This window comes from Aquila chrysaetos, chromosome 10 (assembly GCF_900496995.4).
Source record: "Aquila chrysaetos chrysaetos chromosome 10, bAquChr1.4, whole genome shotgun sequence".
NCBI classification, from domain to species: Eukaryota; Metazoa; Chordata; class Aves; order Accipitriformes; family Accipitridae; genus Aquila; species Aquila chrysaetos.
Window position 1 is genome coordinate 17,837,322 of NC_044013.1, and position 27,762 is coordinate 17,865,083.

A 27,762-nucleotide genomic window follows, 5' to 3' on the forward strand; every position below is an offset into this window, starting at 1 on the left:
CCCACGGAGGGAGAAAGGGAGGGAGGGAGAGAAGGCGGGCGGCTCTGCCCGGCCCGGCCCTGCCGTGCCCTGCCCCGGGGGCGGAGGGCCGCGGAAGCCTTTGCCTCCTCCCCCGGCCCCGGCGCACACGGGAGGAGCAGGCGGCAGCCGGAGGAGCGGCTCCGCAGCCCCAGCCCTGCCCCAGCCGCCGCCCGGAGATGCCGCCCGCCGCCCCGCGGCCGCTGCTGCTGCTGCTGCTGCTGCCGCTGCTGCTGCCGCTGCTGCTGGCGTCGGCGGCGCGCCCCGCAGCCCCGCCGCACAGGTACCGCGCGTCTCCCCGCGCCCGGCTGCGCGCGCCCCCGCCCCGCCCCGCCCCGCCCCGCCCCGCCGGAGCGGTGCTCACCGCGCGTCCGTGGGGTGCGCGGGCGCCTCCGCTGCCCCCGGGCAGCACCCGCGGGGGTTCCGTTGCCCGTTACCGCTTCAAAGGGAGGGCGCGGAGAGGGGCTTTTTTCCAGGGGGACAGGCCGCTGCGAGAGCAGCCCCGTGCAACGTCCCGTGTAAGACAGTATAACGCAACGCTGCGACAGACCCGACGTGCCGCTATCTAAAGCTCGGCAGGGCGCTCGCTCACCCTCGTGTCCTCAGCGGTAACGCCGTGGCTCCGCGCAGGGGTGTTCCAGGGCTCCCCGCGTGTCCGCGCAGCGCGGCCGAGACCTGACCTCGTTCGCCCCGAACGTCTTCGCACGGGCAAAATCGGGACGTAGGACTGATTCGTCGCCAGGCTAGGGCGGCAGGACTGGCACGCGTGGCGGGTGATGGTCCTGGGGGAGGGAAAACTTCCGAAGCGGCTTGCTTGATTAAAATACCTGAATTCAAAGCATGTCAGGGCGGAAAAGAAAGGAATTAAAAGCTGGTTTTATTGCTGTGCTATTTTAACTACTATTCCATAGACTATAAAAAGTCATTACTAATGACTTTTTAATATCTTTTTTATTATAATAGCAATTTGCAATGATGTATCACACCACCACACCTTCCATCTTACGAATTATAAAAGGAGGGAAGGATAACAGTCTGTGTAAACCCAGAATTATGGTCCAAGTAGTTAATTTTCTCTACACGTAAAGTCAGCGTGTTAAATTGCACATTCTATGCCCATAGTGAAATTATGTAAGTAATGAAACGTATGTTTAAAGTTAGCAATGTTTTTAAGTATTTAAGCTGTGTTTTTAAGACAGTCCATGCCTCTTTACTACTACACAAAGAATAAATGAAATCTATTTAAAAATTAAGCACTATTTTTCCTGTTATTCTCAGGCCTACATTTACATGTGGAGGAGTTGTATCTGGAGAGTCAGGGTTTATTGGGAGTGAAGGATTTCCTGGAGTCTACCCTCCAAACAGCAAATGTACTTGGAAAATCACAGTAAGAATTTTTAATATCACAAAATCAGTGCTGAAGACAATGAAGAGCTATGTGTTGTGAATGCCAGTGTTTTGTATCGGATACCATATGTGCAACAATGAACTCAGTAACTCAGAGCAGCTCAACTCTCTGGAGCTTTTTAGGGTTGCTGTAATATGATAGTAGTGGCTGAAATAGAACTGACCTTGCCTAATGTCAAATTTTCATTGACTACCATAGGTACACCTCTAATTGTTTTAAACTAACCCACTTGAAAGCAAACATCTACCTTTCCAGTCACTGCAGAAGGCAATAGTTAGTTAGATCAAATGGATTAAAGTAGAGCTTTGAGGTATAGATAATGAAAATCAAAATTCGTTGGCAAGAAGACATAGAAAAAGTTTCAAACAAAACCAAAAAAATCAGGCAGGTTTGCTTGTAGTGTGCTAATAACAGTGTTCTGCCACCCAGGATGTCTGGGGTATGTCATACAGCAAGCTGACAAAGCAATAGGAAAGTGGTGTTACATTGACAAATGACCGTACGAAAGCATGTGGTACGATTGATATTTTGATGCTGAAATGAGACTGTAGGGCAGAGACGTCGTATTCATGGACAGCAAATGCCATTAAACAACTAGGACTAAACACTGCAGTGCTGGATGTGGCCTTATTCACAGACTCAGAGAAGGGGATTTGAATGAATGATTACTTTTCCTCACATCTGCACAAATTAAGCCCTCCAAAATTGCCCACCAAATTTCCTCTCCATTTTTTACGCCCATTTCACTAAGAACTCTTCTGACATTCAGGCCCAGAATATGGGCTTTGCAGAAAAAAAGAAGTATAAGAAAGCACAAAAAAAAAAATTAGTCTGTGCATTGATGGGATCGCTAAACACAACTTCAGTTCAAAGACTGCGTTACAGGCTAGGTTTTGGCAGTAGAACAGGATGTCAGAGGATAATTGTGTCCTGCGACTATAGAGATGCTGACGCAAAGCAGGAGACATTGATCTGTTTACAGTGTTCAGTTAAAACGACTCTCGTACCAAACAAATGATGTAATTTTAATAATTTTATCTGAAGGATACCAGTGAAGCCGCAACAGTCGCTTTCCGCACCTTTATGTTGCATTATTATTAGGGACACATTAGAGGTTACCTTTAATCTGTGACTGACTTTATCATAAGTATGATGTGAAATACAGCGTATCCTCATAAATAAACTTGCTTCCTGCTGTCAAGGAGCTGAGATTACCGCAATTAGCATGGCCCACCTTACAATCTGAAGAGCAGATGCAAGTTGCATTTGGAATCACACACACATGCCTTAAATAAAAGGGAAAAAAACTCCAAAGTTAGTTTACCAATATAACTCAGTATTAGATCTTCAAAAGTTCAAAATTGAATCCGGAGGGGAATAATAATTTTGATTACAACAGCAAAAAGTTTTTACCATCAAAAAATTTGGGTTACAAATGGAGGCAGCACTGAAGAAGCATTTACTGAAGCATCCCATGGATCTGCCCTTCATCATATATTGGGGGTAGAGGGAGAAGAGAACAATTGATTGTATTTAAAAAGCCCATACCGAGTGGTTTCATTGCAGACTTAATGTGGCTGTTGCCAACAAGATGTGAGCATCCAGGTTAGCCTGGACATTTTGAGAAGCATTACCACAAAGCTGTAGCAGAGCTGTGTCTGCACTCGGGCTTTACTGACCATGGGAGGAACTCGATGGCTTCTGGCATTTCCTGATTGTCCTGGATCATCCTGACTCCCACTTTCCTGCTGTGCTGCCATTTACTCCTGCTCTTCAACTGCCGCATACCTGTTCTCTGTAGCTCACCCAAACCCAGAGAAGGGCTGCACAACTGTAGCAGTCCAGGCTTTCTTGTGCCCCCACCTCATTTAACCCCTATTAGACAGCATTGTTCACTAAGCCAAGCTGATTTTTTTTTTCTCCATCAACTGTGTAGAACACCCTGTCTTTTGGATGCGCAGGAAGGATGTAGGGAAGGCAAGGACTACAAAACTTGCAAGGCTAAGACTGCACCCTCTTTAAAAAGAGGATGATTTACCAAACTGAGGGAAAGTGGTACACTCAAGGGTCTGGTTAGCCTGAATTTAAACAACAAAGTCCTTTCACCAGATACTGCTGAGGCTCAGAATAGCTTGCAATAGCGCCCAAGTAAGGAAGCCAGTTACACTGCCATGAAGAAATACGCTGTAGTTACTGTTAAGCTTCCTCATTTAGCATCTGGTCTTAGAAGGTGACTAAGACTTTTTGCCTGTCCATTTTAGCCAAGGGCTGTGAACACCTTCCTGAAAACACTCTGCCTAATGCAGGATCTGACAAGTCTGCAAGACTGGAAGAGACATTGATTCAGTTTGCATCTGGGTCACAATAAGCATGAAGCTGTTGTTTCCTCAACTACAGGATCTCATCATCTATAGAAGAAATCCACAGAGAGGCAGAGTGACAGCTAATTCATTCTTTAGAAGAAAATAGGTTTAGAAAACGTTATGGGTAATACAGATAAAGCAATGTAGCATTCAGGTATCAGCTGAAATCCTTCCAACTGGTTTGCTAAAGCTAGAAGAGTCTCTCTAACTCAATTACGGTTCTGTTATTTCAAGAGACTGGGACTTTTTCAGCTGGCTAAAGAAAACAGCTTCTCTATTCTAAGAGCTCTAAGAAGTGTTCAGCACATGCTTGTCGTTATATTACAACCTTGGCAGACTACCCAGCAGCTTTTAGCTGGCTTTGCTAAGAAGTCATTTGTACAGCTATTTCCTTTCCTATAGTAATGTATGTAGCTTTATCTAAAATATGTCATATACATTTACTTTTAATACTCTGTAATCCTTCTTGGCCATCACCTCACATAAATGTGTCACGTAGTCCAAGAATCTGGACTGCTGTCTTGTGTTTTTCTGGCAGACTGTGTAGTTCCCATAAAACTCTAACAACTTTATGTGCAACAATAATACTGAAGACTGTCAGAGTTATGTAAGGTTATATTTTTATAGGTTCAGGAGCTGTGTTCCAGCAGGTTTGCTGACAATAAGCAAGGTTTGAAAAATTTACTTATCAGAGGAGTTAGGAATCTGCCCTGGGGGAGTGAAATATTTTAAATCATTTTCTCTCTGTTTTAAGCATTCATTTTCCCGTATCATTGTGAAACTGCCCTTCCAGTACAGAACAGATCTTTACGCATGGTTGTATTGCCAGAAAAGAAATAGCTGAACAGGATCTAGTGCCTTTGTCAGGGAGAGCAAGCTAATACGAATTTTTTAAAAAAATTGTTCCTTTGTGGCTGGAGAGAATAGAGCTAGGGAACAAGCGACTAGGCAGGAACTGTGGTTCTTCCCAGGTTGTAACAACTCCAAATAACTTTCACATTCATTCTCAGCAGAGAGAAATAATGTGTTTGGCTTGCAGGTAGCTGATGTATTTTTCAAGTCTACGTAGGACTGCTATGGCAAAACATAAAATCAGCATTTTGGTATTAAACATATACCAAAATATATTAAACCCATATACAATATCGGTTTAAAAATAAGGCAAAAAATTTTCTCAGAAAGTTGGCATTGAAGGGTTTTTCCCCACCAAAAGATTATTTTCGAAGCAAATAATCTAAACCAAGTAGTTTTGAAAAGTATGACAGTTTGGGAATCCTCCCCAGAAACTGAGAGTGGCACAATGATGAAGAGGCCTTTGTGTTCAGTCAGAACAACAACAGAAAAATAGCGTAACTACTTCAAATATAAGTGAACTTTGATTAACATTATATGAAATACCTGCAATGAATGATAACCAAAAAAATCTAGAGACCTTATTTTGTGGTGGGTTGTATATATAAAGTAATCACACCCTTTTGAAGAGGTTAATAATCTACATGGATGATTTTAGAGAATTACGGTCTAGAAAAGCTCCCCCTAAAAATTCAGGGAGTGCTATTTTCCTTTAGCTTTCAATAGGAGTAAGCCATCCTTCACATGAGTTTAGCATCCTAATTTCTGATCCTAAAGAAGTTCATAGAGTTAAAAATAAGAAGGGAAGCAGAGGGCAAGTATGGGTCAGTCATCTTCAGTGTGACAAGGAGAGACAGAAGCTGAAGTGCCTCTGTCATTGAAAGATACCAGCTGGATGGATAAAACAGAAAAATAAGGCACACCCTGCAGGGGAAGCATCACATATTCTTCCTCTGACTCCTCCCTCCTCCCTCTTTTTTTTTTCTTTTTTTTTTTTTTTTTTTTAGAAAAGAGCTGCAATTCCTTCCAATTATTCCTCTGAGGTATCCCATCATCTTACTGCATCAGGCTCGGATGTGGCTCAAAGTAAACAATACTGAGTCATGCTGGCCTTTGCTTTCTCCCCTGTGTTTCTCATGGAGCAATATTTTAGATGTTCTAGGATAAACATTAACAGATTTTAGCACATTAGTTTTCAACATTTAAAAAAGGGAAATGGTAGAAATGAAAGAAAAGTATTGTTTTGCTAAGATGCCTGTGTTTAGGGTGGGATTCCTTGGGAGTAGCTGCAAACTGGAGCGGCTGCTGCCAGAATGTGGAACCACCATCCTCTGCACTCTTGAATGTCATCTGCTCAGATCACAAACTTTTAATTGATCGAACATGCTGGAACAAATTTGTTATTTTTGTGAATAATGACAAATACTATTTTAATAAGCAATAACATTATTTTATAAAGTAATGGCAGTGAAGTAGTGACTGTGATTAAGGGCCCCAGTTCACACATTTCCGTAAATGACTTAGCTCCCCAAATTCAGCTAAATGTGAGCAAGGATTATTCTGACAAGTAAAATCTGGAGTAGGCTCCCTGTTAAACATTTGTGACCATGTGGCTGAGTTTTTCCTACACATTTTCTTACAAACTGTCATGAAACAAAATTTAGAAACCCAGTACATCTGTGGGGAACAGTCTTGACCAAGATCAAGTAGACTGAACTAGCAGAAGCTAGAGAAATTAAAAACTGTAACAAAATATAGTTAGATAATGTAATGTAGTACAGTATAACATGGTCAGTGGTGGAGAGAGAAGGAAGCGTACAACACTGCCCAGAATTACTTATACCATGAAACAGAAAACCCAAGACTTGAGTGAATGGTTGGCTGGCAGTTCGGAGTTTGGCTGCTTTGCCAGAGTCCTCTCCCTCTTGAGTGCAGGTCAGTCCCACGTCCTGGATCCCCATGCCCCACCTGGGGCAGCGCGAGAGAATGGAATACCTGGGGGTAGGACTGAGCGCCTTAAGGCTGGTGTGAGCAGAGCAGCGCTGGTTCAATATGCTCGTGGAACAAACCTGTCAGTGAGCACCCATCAGCATTACTGAGGGATAACCACTTGGCTAAATCTGAATGCACTTCTTACAAGGACAGCAAAAACCCCCTTTTCTTACCCCAGAACCAGCCACCTCTCACATTTCAACTTCCTTCTTCAAACTCTGGGAGGAAGTAGGTGTCTTCAAAGAAGCAATTCCAAGCTGAGAAAGTAGGGAAAAATCTCATAAGCACTGACAAAAGTATTTAATCTAATATGATAGAGCAACTTCTGCTCAACTTTCAGAAACCGTGGAAGGAAAAGGGGAAACTTCTTAAAGATGGGTAAGTTGTAGCAAAGCTGCAAGACACTGTAGCGGAAAACGTTGGACAATCTTAACTGTAGGCATAACAGCTCACTGTGTTTTAAAACATGATAACCTTTAAAGGTCACCTCATTTGGATCCTGTTGCACAAACTTAAGAATAATGAGTGTTCCACCCCAAAAGAGCGTATGTATTTTACATATGTATTTCTGGGAAAAAAGGCTGCTTTAACTGCCTAAATCTGACTTTATCTGACTAACTTTACAGCCAGCATTTTTTGACTGATTTGTCCGGTCACATAGAGTTTGTAGTATAACCATAAATAACATTCAGGTCTTCTGACAGGAATACCAAATTCCTTTTAGCCCTTTTTCTGTTAAAATGACCATGTCTTAATGCTTCTTAGTGGTTCAGACTAGAAGACAAGTGACTGCAATAGTAAGAGATTTAGTTATGAGAGCAGTGATTCAAGGAGTCATATTGCTTTCACAGAATATCTTACAATATGACCATGTGTCTGTACTGGCCTTATGCTGACTAAATATACATGTGGGTTATTTTCTGATACCAGCTATAGGGCTTGCTCACTTCAGTAGTATGAGTTTTAAACCTAACATCTGGTTTTAAAGTTTTCTAAAACATAGTCATCGTGCTTTGGAATTTCTGGGCAAGATTAGATGAGTTTTGTGGTTTTGATGTAGTAGTAGTAGTAGTAGTGATGTACGTCAGCCCAGGGGAACTGAATGCATTTTTGAGATAACTTTGAACTTAAAGGAAAATACTCTGAAACAAACAATTGGAACTGCAGTGGGGCTGGTCAGCCAGTGTGTACGTGGGCCCTGGGCAGTTGAAAACAGCTCATGCAAAAGTCTCTCCTGCTGCAGAATCAGTATCAGCACTGGACATAAAAGCAGCCGCATGAAAGAGTAATCTTAACATATCTACAGCACATTTTTCACTACAGCTACTGCCTGTATTCGTATCTTCTGTGGGTTAAGTAGTCACTTCCATCTATAGCATTTCCATCTATACCTGAGCAAGGCATTTTTAACTGTTGAAACTCACAACATCAAAACACTGTTTGACAATTTCATATAGGAACAGTTTAGTTGTAGTTTCTCTCAAACTGGTGTTTTAAAATGAGTCACTCTTAAGGAAGGAAAAAATTCTTGAACTCTTAAATATGGACTTAATGCAGATATATTAAGTGTGTGTGATATATTTAAAGCAGAAAATAATAGCAATGTCTCAGTAAAATAGAACAGCTGCAATTATTTTAATAGGTAACCACTCTACCGGGCTATGAACTGAATGCAGATAATTATACTCTGCCTGTCTAGGGTCCCGCTATACTTTAAAATACTGTTTCCCTTCTTCCTGTCCTGTTACATAGCATTGAGTGCTTTGTTAGAATAGTTTTCACTTCTCAGTATGCTGCTTATTCTCCTAAAAGCTTGCAACTCTATCCCAGGAAATGTTCTCCTCCTTGTAAACTATTATGTTCTCTTAATTTACATCCTTCTCAGTACTCTTGCCTCTTTCGCAATGTCTACAGATGCAGATGTGTAAGAAGATTTGCCCTGTCTTATCTTTCCTCAGATGTTTCAGAAATCAAAACTCTTTTCTGTATTGAGGACACCCACTAATGGTTCTTTTGAACTCTCCGTTTATAGTTTTACATATTCTTTCCAAATATAATTCTTTCACTGCAGCCTTCAAGCTAAATGTACCCATATTAATATTATAAATAACTAAATATTAGGGTTGTACAGCATTAACCGTAAAGTTTCCCATTTTATTTATAAATCTAAGTCGTGTGTCAGTAAATAAAAAAATTCTTCAAACTATAAAACTTTATGACACAAATCAGCAAGATAAGAGAGACCATTTCATTTGCTCAAAATTGTAAATTGCTTGTTCCTTTTTTTTTTTTTTTTTTTTTAAACCATATTAAACCATATCCTCCTCACCTTACTTGGTGACAGGGAACTGCATGGCTGATTGCATACTTTCAGCAGAAAATAAGAGAAACATGCCAAGCTGAACTGCTCGGTGATGGTATATAATAAACGACATGAGCCTGGCTAGACAATACTGTGGATCAGGAAGAAGATAATGGCAACAAGAGGGGGCCAGAGCTTTGTTTTTATGATTGATCCAATATGATTTTAAAAACCACTCTGCCTGGAGCATAGTAGACAAAAAGAGCTTACCTGGTGCGAAGTAAAGGATATGAAAATACTCATGCAAATGGTGTGATCAGATAGGTATGTAGTGTCAGTCACACTTCAAGACACATCTCTCCCTCCTTCCCTCCCTCTCTCTCTGCAGGTCCCAGAAGGAAAAGTGGTGGTTCTTTCTTTCAGATATTTAGACCTAGAAAGTGACAACTTATGCCGATATGATTTTGTGGATATATACAACGGCCATGCCAATGGACAACGCATCGGCAGGTTCTGTGGTACTGTGAAACCAGGTGCCCTTGTATCCAACAGCAATAAAATGTTGGTGCAGATGACTTCAGATGCAAATACTGCTGGAAGCGGATTTATTGCGAAGTTTTCTGCAGCAGAACCACATGAAAGAGGTAATTAACAATTATGTATGTGTCGAAGACAAATACAACTGTACAACCCTATGGAGAGCCACATTAATGCTTAAAAAGATGTGATGCCAGAGATATTAGGGATTGTGCTTTTCAATGTATTCGTTAATTATCTTGCTTAGCAAGTAGCTAAGTATAACTCTTTAGCCATCATAGTTAATCAAAGTAGTAAAGAGGAGGTCTAAATATTGTTAAGAGTTGTGGAAGAACTGCACATAGTAGCAATACAGTAACGGCTAGTCAATAAAATGGCAGATGAAATTCAATATAGATAAATGTTGCAAATAAGGGGAAAACATCCTAACTTTATGTACAGTACAACGGGCTCCAAATTGACTATTACTGCTTAGGAATGAGATCGTACGTTTGAAATAGATAATTTATGAAAACAATAGTTGAGCATCAATCCAGTGCTCAATAGGTATCAAAAAAAGAAACAGAAACTTAACAATTTTTTGAAAAGGGAATAAAGACCAAACAACAACAACAACGAATACACCACTATAAATCCATAATGCATCTACGTCTTGAATACTGTGTGCCATTCTGATGTTCCTATCTCAAAACAGGATATGATAAAACTATCAGAAGCAATCAGAGATAACAACTATGATGATAGAGTTAAGGAACATTTTCTACACAAAGAGCAGCTGCACAGCATGGACGTCTTCATGCTGCAAAAGAAGAGGTCAAGGGGAGTGTAGGAGAGGGTTCTAAATTCTTGACCGGTATGGAGAAAGTGAATGGGGACCACAGTCACTGCCTCTTCTAATACAAAAACCAGATGAGCAAGTGGCTGCAAAGGAAAGGAGAGCATGATTTTTCTCAGTGAGCTGTTAAGTGGTGGAGTGCTGTGCCAGAGGACATTGTGGATTGTGAATTTCTACATTGGTTTAAAAACAAATAGAAAAACATATGAAAGAAAAACGTGTTGGGTCTTATTAAACATAAAGGCATTGCCTTGTGCTTGGAAAGACCATGAACTGTGAGAGGCTGGGAGGTTACAGGGAGGTGGTATTGCCCTGCTGAGTGACTCTTTTTCAAGGCTTTTGCTATCAGCATGATACCGGACTGGACAGGTTGTTGGGCAGATGCAGTGCAGGTGATGAGTAATTTATTAGTCCTTCCAGTTATATCCCTGTATTGATAACTTCTTGAAAGATACATTAAACAACTGTAACGTGGCAAGATTTAATTTAATAAAGAAGGTTTGTAATCATATTATAAATAAGGGTTACATACCTGATGTAGCTTTGTAATTTGGGACTGGGAGGAGGAGATATGGAGGGAAAAACTCTCTCCGTCATGGGCTCTCCACGGGCTGCAGTTCCTTTGGGAATGCCCACCGGCCCCGGCACAACTCCCCCACAGGCTGAGGGGATGGCTGCTCCAGCACCTGCAGCTCCTCCTCCTCGGACTCTAGTGTTTGCAGGAGTACCTCTCGCTCTTTTTTTTTTACCCCCCCTCTTTGTCTACGTCTGGCATTTTCTGCCCTTTATTAAATATGTTTTCCCAGAGGTGCCACCAGCTGAGCCGAAGGGCTCAGCCACCTCCCGTGGTGGGGCGGTGGCAGAGGCAGTCGGAACCGGCTGGGACCGGCCGCGTCTCCCTCACCGAGGGCCCTGCAGTGAAACAAGCACATTGCACGGGCTGCCCGCGCCCCTGTTGCGCTCTGGTCAGCACGGTACGCTGTACTTGCAGGGGATCAGTACTGTGGGGGACGACTGGAGAAGCCGTCGGGGTCCTTCCAAACGCCCAACTGGCCGGAGCGAGACTACCCGGCGGGAGTCACCTGCTCCTGGCACATCGTTGCCCCGAAGAACCAGGTAAGGCGCTGCCATCGCGGCCCCGCTTCCATTGCCTGCAAGGACTAACGCCTCATTCGCAGCCTGCTCGCACAACACGCTGCCTGCCTCACACCGAGACAGTAAGACTGCTGTCTGGCTGAAACGTAAAGTTGGGTGCGTGCAGGCACACCTACGCTCCAGTGACACCCGCCTTCCTCTCATGGGTTACGTGGCTCACTCCAGTGACTCCTGTGCTTTCTCAACATCGTATGTCCTCCTCTGTGCACTGATAACGCTCCCCTAAATTAAACTTTTTAAAGCATCTGTGGCTGGTGAGACTGCTAAAACAGATTTTTTTGAAGATGATTTTGTTAATTTCACAAAACATCATGCAAATTAAATTAGGGGAGGTGAGCATCTCGCGACCAAATATGATGATGACGAATGCTAGGTTTAAGTCTAACAACATTTGTAGCATTTTCGCTGTTGCTGCAGTTTGTTATTGAGGCACCCAGGCAGAGCTGATTGAATTTATTAAAAGCAGAAATTATTTTATTCTGCTTACAGTACAGGGAGTATATTCAGACGTGTCCTGCATAGGGATTTTCAATGTATGTTTCGTAAAGTTTTATTTATTTCATATTTTGAAGGCTCCATCTCATAACATGCTTGCTTAATTAGCCAGATGCTGTCAGAGCATATGTTACCACTTCATTAAGACCTGAAGAGATGTGACAGCAGACCAAGAGGGCTCATTTGCCACCATTTGCCACACATGGCAAACACAAGTGTGTTCCCTACACTGTAGGGCTCATCTCAATCCTAGCTTCACAGTTTCTGGTTGTTGCTGAGCCATCTGCTCTGTACCTTGGCAGGAAGTCTACAATGATTGAACGTTTTGGTTGCCAAGCATGTCTGGTAGGTTGCTTTTCTTAACCACATCCAGCTTTTTTAATTCCTCTACATGTAAAGACAACTTTCCTCTTAATCTTCTGCTCATGACCATAATCCTCCAAATAAAAAAAGCTGCCCCAGATAAATATATTCTTCAGATCTTTCATACTCTTCCATTTACCAAGATATTTTCTCCCTTGAACTGAAGCATCGTGTCAGCTTAGTCCTTCCTGTACTCCTCTTTAATCCACATTCCTTGCTTGCTAGATACAGGTCATTTAACAATCCTATAGATAGGCAGTGATTTTTAAAACCTTATCCGTAAACTGCAGATTACTTTGGTTCTTTCCAAATATCTCAAGATAAGCCTAAAAAACTTCTCCTGATCTTGTAGAGAAGATTTAAGAAAGGCTATATAAGCATAAAAATAAGGGCATTATATCCTGTGCCTTCAGAAGATCCTGTGCCATAAATCTACAAGTTTCTGAATATATATTTTTCATGTGCTGCAGTAGTGGTTGTTTGCATGCAAATGAGGCAGAATTTTGACAGTGACAAAAGCCACTTCTGAGGAAGTAGTGAATAAGCATCTCTCTTCAAGTGCACATGAAAAGCTGTTCACTCTTCCACTTGCCAAAGTTTAGGTGCCGTTGTCCCTACCTCCCTTTCACAAGCATGTGAGCAATAAAACAAGGCACTCTTTTGCTTCTAATACAAATCAACCAATAATTGCTTCATTTATTACAGAAGATGGAGGAGCTTCTCATGATGGTGAAGAGCTTCTATTCTATCATGAAATACTTCTTTATTAGTGCAAAGTGAACTTAGGAACAATAGTAAAGTAGATATTACGGCCTGCTGTTTTGCGTGCTATGGAAGAATTAGCATTTCTGCTCCCAGTTGCATTACTACTCTCTATACCATCTTTTTTGATCACAAGCTTATTATTCAGATAGGTACTTCCATTTAAAGTGCATTTTTTCATCACAACAACAAGGTTTTTGAAACAAGCCTGTTACTCATCTCTGAAACCAAGTCCCCCTAGGTTACTCATACTTTATGGGAAACAAAATGATGCCTTACGCATCTGAATAGTGCAAAAGCACATCCAGGCAAAACTAAGACATCAGGTGATAACAGGCTATCATTACTATGAATGTAGAACAAGATCATTTTTACTATGTCAGTAAATCAAAGTGTATGCAGTGTACAAATGACTCCTTTTTCTTCGTACTGTCTCAAAAGATTTAATATCATCTTTGTTTGAGATAGACCTTTAAAGACAAATCCTGCATATCTACAATCAACGCAATTCAGCGTTGTCATTCAAGCCTCACTTGTACTACTTTATTTAAATTTTTTTAAATACTGTTGTGCTTCATATAAAGAAGCAACCTAAATGCATGTATTACCTCTGTTTCAATCGTGCCGTTATGTTGTATTTTCCTTCCTTGCTACACACAACTGACAGAATCATATTACAGGACTTCGTTTCAGAGTAGTGAATTCCATTTCTGTTTTCTTGTCCATTGCTTTTCTTTCTTAAGTAGAAAAGTCCATAAATACAGGTTCTATTGGAGATAATAGCATCAGTACTGGAAATACCAGAGTTACACTAGTTCTTACTTATGACTTGTAAAGCCCCAACATTTATGGAAATTGTGTATGGAAACACAGTTCCTTTAACTACTTACTTTCTCTTGGTTTTAGTCTTACTATTTACTAATTTTCTTTCTATCAATATTTTTGTTTCTGACTTTTTTATTTCTGCATCAAGTAAACACAGCACTGGCAACCACAGCGATCCAAACCCTGCTCTTAATGAAGTCAGTAAAATGGCTCTTATCAACTTTGCCCTTACTTTTTCTTTAGCATATCTTGAACAATACAATGACACTAAAAGTCCCTTTTCTGTGGTTTAGATTTGTTACAGTTATTTTAAAAGCAACGTAACACCTAACACCTACAATCTCATTTCCATTCACTCAGAAAAAATAACTTTATCAGAGGTTACTTGCATATATTTGAGAACAAAATATTTTATAGAAGATTAGAGTCATATGTTGAACTATTTACTGGAGAGAAGTCACGTGGATTTATAATACTTTACTGCACAATTAAGTGGATTAAGGACTGTTCCTTTATGGAAAGAAAAATCAGTTAGTACTTCATATGAAGAGGTCACTTACTATAAGAAGCACTAAAAAATTCTGCATATCAGAACCTTAATTAGTTATTTACACTTTCCCTGCAGCTAATAGAGTTAAAGTTCGAGAAGTTTGATGTGGAGAGAGACAACTACTGCAGATACGACTATGTTGCAGTGTTTAATGGTGGGGAAATCAATGATGCTAAAAGAATTGGGAAGTACTGCGGAGACAGTCCACCAGCGTAAGTAACTTTCTTAAATTATGAAGAATTTCACTACCACTATGTGTCATTTTGCTAACAGTTCTGTACTAGGCTTCTGAAAGGCTTTTATTATTTTTTAAATTAAATATGACTTTTTGTACCTTCAGTTGAAATTCCAGGAGTTGCTTACTGTCTTGTCTCTCCCTAGGTCTTTCCTTTTTCTCTCTCCATCCCCAACGAGCCCTGGTTCCAACATGTGTTCTGCCCTGTCCCTCAGGCCTCATTAGAGCACTGTCTAATAACACCAATATTAATGCTAATGCTATTGATATTGGTATAATACCAATATTAATGGTAGCTGAACACTAACATCACTTAGTATGTGTGTTTTGATTATAGATACTGAAGTACAAGGATCCAGCTGGACTCTCCAGTCCCTTGGCTTGTTACTCATTTTATCTCACTCATTTCCCCCTCAGCCACTTCCCTTCTGCTGGGTCCCTGGCTGCTCCTTGCATCGCTGCTCACCATCTCTTCCCATCTGTGCCGGGGCACATTCTCTCATGGCACAGACTGCTTTCCTGAGTGTGCTGGGTAGCACAGAAGGCTTTGCTATCAAATTTCTGCCCCCAAACCCCCTCAACACCCCCCCCAACCCCCAACTGACCTATGCCCCAAAAACCAACCCATCCCCCCAAGCCTCCCACCCCCAAAAATCACCCCCAACCCAGCCAGTGGCACTGCAATGATATAATCAGGTCTAGCAATAGTGGATCATAATTATTCCCCCCCAAAGTGTAGGTTTTTGGGTGAGGCTAGTAATTTTTAGCTCTCCTTTCCCATTCTTACTCTTCCATGATGCTTCTTAAAGCTGAGTAGCTTTAGAAGATGAAGATGATGCATTTTGTTTAAAAAAATACAAGCTATTAAAAAAAAAAAAAAATACGTGGAGGAGTGTGACTAGACTTGCATCTTAGAAGTGGCAACTAATTGTGGTACAGGGGGAGGAGGTGCATGCCTCAGTCTTTCTAAGCATAGCTTGCTAGACTGAGATTTACTGTGAGGTTTTTTTGTGGTTTTGTTTGATTGGGTTTTTTCAGGTTATGTAGTATACCCTCAGGAGACAAGAGGGGAGGCAGACATTCTGTAGGATGTTTTAAAAAGTCTTTTTAAAGATTTTTCTTCTCCATGCAGCAGCTATGCAATAGCATGACAGTGCTAGAAATAGAGTAAGCTTAGGCCTATGGAAATTTATTAGAAAGTTGGCAAGAATTTAATTAAGGGTAGGGCTGCACCTGAAATATATTAACTTCAGTTTCCTTCAGCCACCTTAAGCTTTTGGTCTTGAGTTACACATTTCTTTTTTCCTTCTTTTTTTTTTTCTCAATTTGAAACTTTCTACACAAAAACATTTATTTTCAGGCCCCCTTCTTGTAGTAAAGTTAAAAAAGCTGCTCTATAAAAAGATACTGATAACAGAGAGTCTTATGGGTGAAGTTGTTCTTTAAGTGCTAGGTCATTCAGGCCACTAAAATGATGCAAGAGGCTAAATTCTAGCTGTAGTTATACACATAATCACTTCCTTGTTTTCACGAAAAACTTCACTAGCAAAAGTAAACTATCTTTCCATATTGTCTCCAACCCAAAGGCTTTGAGATGGAGGGAGATTCTGCAAGGCAGAGTTAGTATTGAGTCCTCAAGGCAAGGAGGTAGGTCAGTAATCTTGGACATTCAGTTCCACCTCTTTGCCAAATGACATTCAGAATTTTTCCATTTTTGCCTCACATGTATTCATAGCAAAGTGACTTCATACTTTATAGCTTAGAGCTTTACCTGGAAACTACGATGAATTGTTGCCTTACAGTGCTGTGGCACTTGGAGTGACTGCAGGTGGACTGAATGGGTCTCCAAATGGGTGATATGTTTCTTTGACCTGAATGTTGTAAGCATCTGTATATATTTGATAACAAATCACCATCATCTGAAGTAAAAACACCCTCCCAAAAGGAATTCTATTGCAAACACTCCTTTTTCTTTAGACAGAATAAAAAAAAGCAACCAGCAGATGACAGACCTTATGTTACTTAATACTTTGTCACCAGTTAGACAGGTATTCCATTGATGAGCATAGCATGAGAACCTCCTTGTGACTTATCAGATCCATCCCTTACAACTCCACTGTTGCTGCAGAACAGTAAGGTATTTACCTTCAAGATACTGGAAAACAAACAACCAACCCAAACCTAACAGAATCTCATATTAGAAACACTTCACTACTGATGTTCTGTACAAATACCTTCAGTTCCTGCCATGGGTGTTTTGTTATACACAAGTCAGACCCAAAGCACTGGAGCAAATGGACTTGCTTCCTAATTGAACAGAGTTTAAGCCAGAAGCATGATTAGAGTCTAGTTTGATTCAGTCTATATGCAAGTTGTGACATTTCAGACCTTTTCCAACTGAGGTAAGAACTGAACTCCATAAGATCTTGTCCTTCCCTTGGTTCTCAAAAGGCAACAGTGAACAACACCCCTTACAGATGAGGCTGGTGGCCTCCAGTCCCTGGGACTTAACCGCCTCTTTCCAGCTAAAACCTAGCCCAGCTGTGCAAGTATGTTTTGCACTGTCAGGATCTGGTCTTGGCTGACAAGGCAGTGCAAAAGGAAGAAGTGCCAGTTAGCCCTGAGAAGCAACCAGGAGTAGCTTCCTAAACCACCTCTCAACTGTGGCTCATCATTTATCTCCACAGCATGTCAAAGCTGTAAATTGGTCTGCCAGACCCTAGTGGACTTCAAAATATAGACATTTTAGTATGGACTTTGTGCAACAGGCAAATAAGGGCAGAATACTGGGCTCAGAGCCAGGCCACATAGCTTAGAGATGAGATTTCCTGTTACAGAATGTTAGAAGTGTCCTGAAAGCCAATTTTAGGATAGCATTGCTTCCTAACCAGAAGTCCAATATCGAGCTTGAACACAGTCACTTTCCCTTGCAAAGTTGTGTATAGGCAGGTTCTATATCCAGTGAAAGGGGGAAAGTATGGCTCTTGGGGATTTTCCAGTAGCTCTGCAGAATTCTCATCATAATTTATCTGCTGGGTTCAGAAAAACAGTAAGGACAAGACCAGTGTTGTAAAAGAACCAGAAATCACAGTATGTAAACTGAATTGTGAAGCAAGGCTTCTATAGAATATTAGTTGCGTTTCTGACACAGTAATTATGCAAGGTGGAACTCATTAACCAGCAGATACAGATAATGTAACATGGCATTCTGTAACAGAAACAGTATACATCAGAAGTATGAGTAAAGTGGATACCTTGAACTCATTTGGTGGTTGCAGAGATGAATTCAGATCCAACTGCAGACCAGCAAGCATACAGTGTAACTACATACCTGATTCGTAAATACAATTACTGTGAAACAAATGAATGGTATACATAATAATCACAATTTATTAGGAGAAATAATTACTCAACCCCCCCCCACCTCTCAGACAAAAAGCCTTTTTTAAAAAGACAAGATACACAGACTAGGTCAGATTTTTCAGATTTGGTGCTGTAGTCCTGGTGTTCAGGAAGCAGAACAAAGCTCTCAGGCAGCTGATAATCAGTGCCCTCCTACATCCACAGCCTGTGTCATACTGCAGCAAGAAAAGTGTAATCTGTGCAACTACAGCAGCATCTGTAAACCTACAGAATTCCAGATAACCAGGCACTTACTTTTGGTTATGTCGGACTCAGCCATCAGAGTAAACTGACTTCTGAAACACCTGCCAAAAAACTGGGAGATGATCAGAAGTTTTTACTTCAAAGGCCTGATTAAATGTTTTGAAAAACTGCTCATGACCTCTGTCAGACTTGCTGGGAAGAAACAACAGTCATTTTAGTAAAACTACATCTTAAACCCACTTTCTATTTTCCTCTCTCCCCACCAAGATTCTTTTGACTCTATATTTATTTTTTTTTTCTCTTTCCAAAAACCATGTTTTTGCTTGAAAAATCTGTGTTACTAATGATTAATATTGAGACAAGGACTGTGGAAAGCTCAAAAGAATGAGAAGTGCTGCTTTGGCTAGACTTGCATTCTGTACAATTTTCTCTAACAGTCTTGAATGAAGTCTCATCGCACTACATCTGCATCCAGAGGCAGTCAGTGTCGCAGAAGGTACTATGCGGTTTATGAACTGAAAACTAATACACTGAACAATGCTTGTTCATGACATTTCAAATCCTAAGAAAATAACTCCATTAGCTCTTCAAGGCCTTGGTAATGAAAAATCCGATCATTGACAAAAACTGACCCCACAGAAATAATAACCCAAAACATTTTATTTTTAGTGTTTTTGTTGAAAAATTACAGAATCCAACACTGAATTCATTTCTTAAGGCCTTCCAAATGTGTAATATGTTTTTCATTAAAAACAAATTTAAAAAACCACATTTACTTACCTCTGCTACATACTGAGGATTTTTTCAATATATTTTCCCACTGTGTTAATCTAGCCCCTTCCATTCCATGGAAGTGAAGTCTACAATGAAGTCACACAGAAGAATTTAAAGATACTCATATTGACATAACCTTCAGGAATCAGAGGTTTAGATGATTCATCAGAATGAGTTTCACACTCAAAACACCAGTGTCCAACACACCAGCAAAGAAACATGTATTTCAGTATTAGTCTGGGGGCAGATACTGCATTCAAACCAATAATTAAAGTGAAGCGCTCTTTCTTTTGTAAGAAGAATGCTATTAATGCTTTTTGGCTTTGACATTCAAAACAACGGATTTTTTTTTTTTTTTTTCTATTTTAGGCCTATTCTGTCTGAGAGAAATGAGTTGCTTATTCAGTTTTTGTCTGATTTAAGCTTAACAGCTGATGGTTTTATTGGCCATTATAGATTTAGGCCAAAAAAGTTACCCACAACTACAGTTCTGCCTACTACCACAACAGTCCCTGCTACCTCAAGTAAGTTTTACTGGCTTTATTTTATTTCTTAGAAAAATAAATTATTCCGGGATGAGGAGAAGGTTATGGGAAAATGTAATAGAAAGTATATTAAAAATTACAGTTTTATGATTTGTTAGTATTTCAAATGTTGAGGGAATGAATTAAAATTAATATACTCAAAGGAGTATCTTAATATATTCAAGGAAGAATCTACTTAACATTATTAAAAGGAAATCTACCCAGGCTAGAGTTCAGTGTAACAGTAACTTGCTCCAGCTGAGAGAATTTTCCTGTCTCTTGTCAATTTTTGACAGTTAGCTAGCAAATGCCATAGAAGAATGGATAAGCAAAGTTATTTTGTGTAAGTAGTTCTAAATATTTCAGGAAATAGTTTTATTTAAAGGAGCTCTTTCTTCTAAACAAGTTAATATGTACAAATCTGACCATATTTTTCTTCATATAGTTATTAAGATCAAGCAAAATTGGTATGGAAGCCACCTGAGCCCTCTTCAGATTCTGTCAACATCCTGTCAATATGACATTCTCCTAGAATTCTTTTTATTTAAAAAAAAAACCCAGGGATTGGAACTTATAAAGAAATATGTCACACTAAAAATAAGTTTCCTTTTATATTTAAGACTAGACAGCATATATGAAAGATCAGAGGAGGATTTCTCTGAAGGTATTGCCAAAACTACCTCATTACTGAGATACTGAAGGGATAAATTCTTACAATTTCTATAACCTGAATGTGAGAGATTTAAGATACAGTTATAGCAGAAAACCAAATTATTTATGATGTTTTTGCAACACATAACCTGATTTGTACTTAAAATGCATCAAAAGTCAGGACAGCAATGGCCTGTCAGCAGGAGACCAAGAAGCTGTGGTGCTTAAACACCGATAATGAAAGGTATTTAAAATAGATGAAAATAAACATTATAAAAATGAAATCATAGTGACCTGGAAATCATTCTGATGTGACTGCTACTCTAGTAATAAATAATTCAGTTGTTCTTCACCATAAAGCACTTCTTAACGAAGTTGGTAGTTCAAACACTTGGTCTCAACTAATCCAGGCTGTCAGGTATCTCACGCTGCATTTGTGTTCAGGGTTTCGCCACTGAGTTTTGCTCTGTGAGCTGTTTGTGTGTGCACAGGCAAAAAAGGTGTACTTTACTAATGAATTCCAAATCAATTTTTATGACAACATCAGTGTTAGAAAATAAAACCAATGTAAAGTAATCTGAGAGAGGACAACAGAGGAAAGGTGTTCAAAAGGACTTGTCAGGAAGACAAAAACAAGTGTGTCTGATCAGTTATGCATGGTGTAGGCATTTCTGATCTTAAAAACAAACCAAAGCACACCAAACCTCTACAGTTTAGTTAAATTTCTGATCAGTCATTTGCATTCAGAAGTGTCCAGTTCAAACAGACTTAGCTTATTATCTTGCAAATCAGACCTGTTCAAACGTGCACAGAACTCCAGGCATTAATAAAATACTTAACTTTAGTAGGCACTTTCAAGAATTACCTCAGTCTCTATCTTACATAAAAATATTAGTACTTGAAGAAATAAATAAATGCTGTACAATACATTAATAAAAGTAATGAAGATTAATCCAATACATATGATTAAGTAATAGATTTTCTTATTTCATTGGATCAAGTCATGCATTTGTCTGTCAATATGGGTACATGCAAAATGGTAGGCAACTAAACTTTTAATTCAGTTCTTCTCCAATTCATATTTTACTAAAATACATTAATTGTCTATACAAGCAATAGGCAGCCTCTACTGACAAATCATAGCGAAGTAAGTCACCAACCAAAATTTACTGAACTCAAAAGTAAAACTCAAAAGTGTTAGCACTAGAAAAAACCCTGGGAGGACCAAACAAGAGTATTTTGTAATGCATAATCCCCATTTTAAATTGAGAAAAATCAGAGCACCTCAATAAATTTTTGGCAGCTACCATACTGGCATGCACCTGTGACTCATCTACCTGCTACATTTCTTATCTTCCTACTAAAGACACTGAATTGAAAGACTCAAGGAACATTAAATTCTTAGTTTTTCTTGTGCTGCATGTAGCATTGGGATAGGAGGTACTTGCCTGACCTAGCAACTGACACTGAGACAGAAAAACTGATTAAGTGGCATGGCACCCTGCCAAGCGCTAACTGTAATTTGAAACAATAATTTGAAAACTTATCATTTAGTTTAAAGTTCTAGGAGCTGAATATAGTGTATTATTGCGACATTGTGTTCTACACAGAAGAACTTTATAAAAAGCAACTCAGCATATAATTAAAAATATTTTTAGAAATGCACACTGGTAGGAAAGAACTATGCAGACACATCAAGGCAATGGAAGTGATGGCAGTGGGAGTTTCACTCCCATCACCGTGTAGATCTGACTGCAGGGCTGAGGCTACATCATGTAGAATATGAATAGATATGCCTCCATAGACACAGTAACTTGCTCTTCAGAACACTTCTCCTTGTGGAAGGCATTTAACTTTCTAAAGAGTCCAGCCTCTCATCTCATGATCATTCAATTCTCATGATTGAATACCGATCATGAGAAGACTGAACCCCCCCCCCCCAAAACCCCCCAAAAACCCAATGAACCCAAAATCAACAAAAAATATGGGGTCCAATTTTTAAACTTTGGATTTGAAAGGCAAAACAATGAGTATGCAGATCTTCTAACAGTCATGGGTGTAACACTGAAGACAAAGTAATTTTAATACCCTTCAGTTGAATCTCAGAAACTTGGAAAATTATAAAAAGAATCAATTCACTCAATTAAAACAAAGTACAAGTATAAATTACTGATTGGAAAATTAGTCAGAAGTTCTTTTTCAGGAAGTATAGGCTGAATAAAACTTCTGCAAAACTCTCCACTCTAAAGAAGTTAAAAAAACGCAAAGAAATTCGTCATAACTAATTTAGTTTTTCTTGGAAATTAGGGTTATGTAGGGGGTTTGGTTTTTTTAATCTGTCCATCTCAGCTCCATGTTTCCCATAATTATGACATCATTGACCAATTCCAAACAAATTTGAAAAGGACATAAAAGCCTTAAAAATACTGCATCCCTACACATTACATAGAAAGGGTTAGCTGAGTAAACTATTAATAGAGACTATTAATATTCACCCAAGGAGGAAAAAAATTAACTTGTTTATAAACAAAGCATTCAACTTCAGAAAGGAAATGTCAATCCCTAATATTAGATACTTCAAACATTATGCTGTGTTTCAAAATGTCATCGATAAAAAATACACAGTACTACATGTCAGGAAGCTATGTGAAAAATTTAGAAAAAAAGTCAGGAATTTGAACTCTGATCTCTTCTATCACAGTACAGTAATTTCAGATAAAAGGCCACCCTCTCCCTCTGAAGTGTTTCTGTAATATAATGTTATGATACTTTAAGTGTACTGCTAAGGCTGTATGGCAACAGCCAACAACACTAAATAAGTTGCATACTTAAGATCACACTGCAAACAAATGTAAATTTTCTGTAACATCCCATTCTATGAGGTCACTAGAAGAGATATGTAGCCGAGACACATGTGAAAAGGTGATGACTGGAGGTAATGGCAGAGAAAAGGAATATTGTTACTGTGGTGTTCATCCCTTGCAATACCAGATCACTGCATACATCAGGATTAGTAATCTTTCTTCTTATTTTAAACATAGTGCTTTGCATTTGCATCAAATACCTCATTTCAATTTCAATTTACTTATTGCTCTTCAAAAAGTTGTGAAACCTACAGTTGCCTTGTGCCAGCAAAAGTGTAAGAGGAGTGGGACTCTCGAAAGCAATTACTGTTCAAGCAACTTCGGTAAGCAAGCAAAGTTTGTTTATTTTTAATTATTCACTTGGCACCGTGTGTTTAGACTCATAGGAATTTTACCAGATGTAGTTCTGAGTTATCATTAATATATAGGCTATACTTTTACACTATCTTATGTGTGTATCTGACATTAGTATCTGTGTTTCACTCAATACATTCTTGGAGATATTGCGAAATAGGCACTGCACATATGTCTGAAACAAACATGCTTTCTCAATCTGAAAAGCAAATGACAATGTAAGACAACCTCCTACAGGAAAGTATTGATTCAATTACTATAGTGTCATATCATTTGTCTGTAACCAGCCAATACACATTTTATGCTGTACCTGCTGACTATTCCACAATTCAGTTTATAGACTTCCAAAATATTTTTAAAAGAAATTAGAAGGCATGGAAGTTTACAAGCACTGCTTTCTGTACAGGGACACAAATCACTCAGGAAAAATTATGTCTGCTGTATATCTGGATGGCATTGTCACTGCTGATTTATTCAGTTATGTCTCAGAGTATTTTCCCATATTAATCCTGGAAGCATTTTTAATCCCCTATAACACGCCTAAAAATCTGATGGGACAACTTCCCCCCCTCCCCTTTTGTTTGTTTGTTTTAATCTAACTCTATAGCTAATCCCATGAGATTTGAGGAAATCTGCTGTTTCAGGACTGTGGGGGCAGCTTTGCATCATTTTGCTAGAAAAACAGTTGAGGGCTGTGGCTGTACCCTAAAGCAGAACGGAGCCACTGCAGCATGACCCCTTACCACTCTTGACCACCAGCCTGTTTTAATTTGCAACCACTATAGGCTGGCCCAAGACCAAAAGAAGCAGGTAGGAAAAAAACCCCAAAGGTCTCCTCTTACTGACCACACCTCAGCTCTTGTGGTTCACAGTAAATGACACTATATAAAACTTGTTCTTCTTCCTTTAGCATGAGGGTAGTAAATCACATTCTCCTCTCTCACCTTTTGTCAAATACTTGAAACTTTTCAGTCTGTTCCGTGGCAGGAGTAAGAGTAAGAATATTTTATATGCTACTGTGAATGCAAGTGTATCCTAAGGTAAGAACAGAAAGTGTGCTGTTTGTAGAATATGATTTAATTTGCTGACTTTATGAATTTAGAAAATAGCTATTTCTCTTTCACCGTGCATTTCCTTTGTATTGTTTCTAGAAATATAACTGCAATACCCAGCATTTTAACATCCACAGTTCTTTTTTGCTTGAACTTGAACATTCCTATTTAATGAAAAGCTCTGGATTAAAGGAAGATAATGCACAAATTTACAAACACCTAACCCAAAATGTGGATTATGCAGATTTGTAAAATAAATCTGGCTGCACCTACTTGATAACTGAAGATCTGGTTGATCCTAGGATAGCATAGCTTATTTACAAAAGGTGATCTGACAATAAAAAATTGTTAATACCATTTACCATTCCCTTTTGATAAATAAAGATGGCCTACAAATTAATCTAGTCATCCTAGGAAAAAAATGGTATCTGAGAGGTCTTTGGGAGATATGATGGTCTAATCTGTAGTCTAAATTTAACTGAAAGTGGCAAATTCCTATCAGTGTCAGGCCTCAGACAGATCAAAATCTAGCTCCTCAGGCATTAACTATTCCCTGCTACTCATTTGAGAGTGTCAGAGAGCTGGGAATTCAGGCTTTGGCTAGAATGTTTTCAATTCAACTTTTCCACTGTTTTAAAATTAGTCATTAAAAGTAGTATCAAGTTGTACTTTTAATTGAAATTATCAAAACCTAGAACTGAGCTTGCAAGACACTGATATGTTCTAGGAACAGTTTTGTATTTGGTGCCACCAAAATTTATCAGTAGTGAGTTATCTATTACAGGTGACACCCACGTTTTTAGTAACTGTTTCTGGTATTGTTTGTTTCCTTATTATGGACTAATATACTTACTCAGTTTTTACAATGCCTCAAAATTTATGTCTAAAAAGTAATAAAAATGTGTCAAATGTCTTTTCTTCTAGTAATAACTGGAACTGTAATCACAGCAATAACGCGGGCTGGCAGTCTGCATGCAACAGTATCAATCATTAATGTATATAAGGAGGGAAATTTAGCAATTCAACAAGCTGGCAAGAGTATGAGTGCCAGGATTATTGTTGTATGTAAGCAGTGTCCTCTCGTCAGAAGAGGTAAGTACACAAAAATAACTGCTTTGTGTGTTTATAAAAGACAACAGTTTTGAAAAGTGCTATTTGAAATACAACCACAAAAATCAGTAAAATTACAGTAACTGTTACTATAATCAGCAACTAATATTATAATCAATTTAAAATAAGAATAACTAGTTATCCAGGTTTATATTGCATTTTTCAGTTTTAATTAAAAACGATTACACTCATTTAGATTGAAGGAGTTAGAAAACTTTTTTTTTTTAAACCCACATGATAAAAAGTAAAATCTGATTGGGTTCTCTCAAATGAAGCTCAGTTAGATTTTGTTTTTACATATATGTATTTTGGAGCTAGTTTTCATACAGTTATTTAGAAGGGAAAAACAACAGCATGCTACACGTAGAAGAGCAGTACATCACAGCAAATGGCAAAAATCAACATGTTTCCCTGTTACTTCTCTCCCGTATTTACATCTTTACTGTAGAAATACTAGTAGTATTAAGCCCACTGTATCTGCAAACAGACAGTATTTCTATAGCTATCTTAAAACAGTATTATACAGAGATCAGCCAAGATAATTTCCAGTTACATGTAACAAGGGCTACCTGTATGGCATTGTAAGAAATACTGAGACTATTTTTCACTGGAGTAACTAAGTGAAAAATAAAACAGTTTTCCTCTGCCTCCTGAGTAAACAGGTAGAACAGGAGAACATAAATGGAACCATAGCAGGAAGCAGTCAAAATAATTTAATAAGCATCAAATCCCCCTGATAAATATCAGTAGTATCCTGAATGTTAAGCATATTAATTCAAAATGGGTAGTACCAAAGTGAAAAATCTTTGTCAGAAACAAGCTTTTGCTTTTACCTTTAGTTCTCTGGAAATCAGACATCTGTCTGGAAGACATAATAATATCCTTGGTGGAACACATTGTCTCCTTTTAGGCAGACCGCTGGCTCCAAAGCACACACTTCTGTTTCTTGTCCTAAATCACCATGAATTATTTAGTAGCCATTACATAATATCTAAATTTTTCTGCTTATACCCCTGTAATACCACTCCTTCCAGCCTAAGGTCTTACAAACTTCTAACCCTTCTAAGCCATAAGAATACGCAAATCCATCTCATTTCTCCAAAGCCAGGGCTCATCACACATTAAGTCACCTTGCTTGCCTGAATGCCTCTCTATATATCTAGAAAATGTTTATGTCTTTGGGGGAGGAAAAGGGAATGAAAAGACTTAAGTGCATTATCCTACAAGCTGAGGAAATGAGAAAATATTCAAAATGATGAGACACATTCCACTTTGGGTGTTAGTAGCTAAGTTGTCCAGTGTTTAGACTGCACTTCTAATGTCTTCCAGACTCATTTGACAGTCTACATTTAATAAGTATCTCCTATATATTTAATTATGTAGTAGATACTTCGCTATATATCTACTTGATTTTTACATAACTGTACTTTATTGCGTAACAAGCATGGCAAAGATGGGTAAGGAAGTATATGCTTTAGGTAGAAAGAAAAAAACTTTTGAAGGCATTGGTAACAGAGTGCAAATGAGTAGAGACCGCAAATAAAAAACTATACTTACCAAATCACATCCCGGATTTCTGTCTTGTAATCTCATGCTCTCCTTTGTAGGTTTAAACTACATCATCATGGGCCAGGTAGAAGAAGATGGCAGAGGCAAAGTCTTTCCCAACAGCTTTGTCATGAGTTTTAAGACTAAGAACTCAAAGATCCTAAATGCCTTGAAAAACAAAACATGTTAAAACTAAACTCTGCAGCTGCATTCTATCATCTCTCTTGAAGAATAATTTTCACTTAGTATAAGTCATGAAAATACAACTGACTGTCAACACTAAGACCATGCTCACCCTTTCTTCCCCCCATCCACCTAAGCACACCCTGGCACGAAGTGGTATCCATTACATGTACAAGACAAGAACAGATCCTCCGAAGTCTTAAAGCCGAAGATTTGCAGCCCAACCATCTGGTCTCAAACATACCAAATTCCAATTACTTGGAAGCTGTTAATTTATAACTGTCCAATTTTTTAAGGAGTCGTGTATGTAAAATAAGAATTCTAAGTGCAATATTTATAATAACTCATTTTAACTTAGCTTTTTCTCTAAAGTTGTTTTATTACATGGATTTCTGCATTATTAT

The 27,762-nt window shown here is 39.0% G+C and overlaps 1 protein-coding gene across 1 annotated transcript; it reads left to right on the plus strand.

Moving 5' to 3' along the window:
* PCOLCE2 (procollagen C-endopeptidase enhancer 2) lies at positions 1 to 27,762 on the plus strand. Its single transcript, XM_030028961.2, has 9 exons — positions 1 to 301; positions 1,297 to 1,405; positions 9,324 to 9,579; positions 11,299 to 11,423; positions 14,533 to 14,669; positions 19,442 to 19,596; positions 23,351 to 23,434; positions 25,442 to 25,609; positions 27,235 to 27,762. Exons 1-9 carry the CDS (start codon positions 198 to 200, stop codon positions 27,363 to 27,365), a joined length of 1,269 nt encoding a protein of 422 aa, XP_029884821.1. The 5' UTR covers positions 1 to 197; the 3' UTR covers positions 27,366 to 27,762.

Coding starts and splice junctions, on each gene's coding strand:
- PCOLCE2 (XM_030028961.2), top strand. CDS start 198: ATGCCGCCCGCCGCCCCGCGGCCGCTGCTGCTGCTGCTGCTGCTGCCG. Junction 302..1,296: donor CCCGCAGCCCCGCCGCACAG/GTACCGCGCGTC, acceptor TGTTATTCTCAG/GCCTACATTTACATGTGGAG. Junction 11,424..14,532: donor TCGTTGCCCCGAAGAACCAG/GTAAGGCGCTGC, acceptor CTTTCCCTGCAG/CTAATAGAGTTAAAGTTCGA.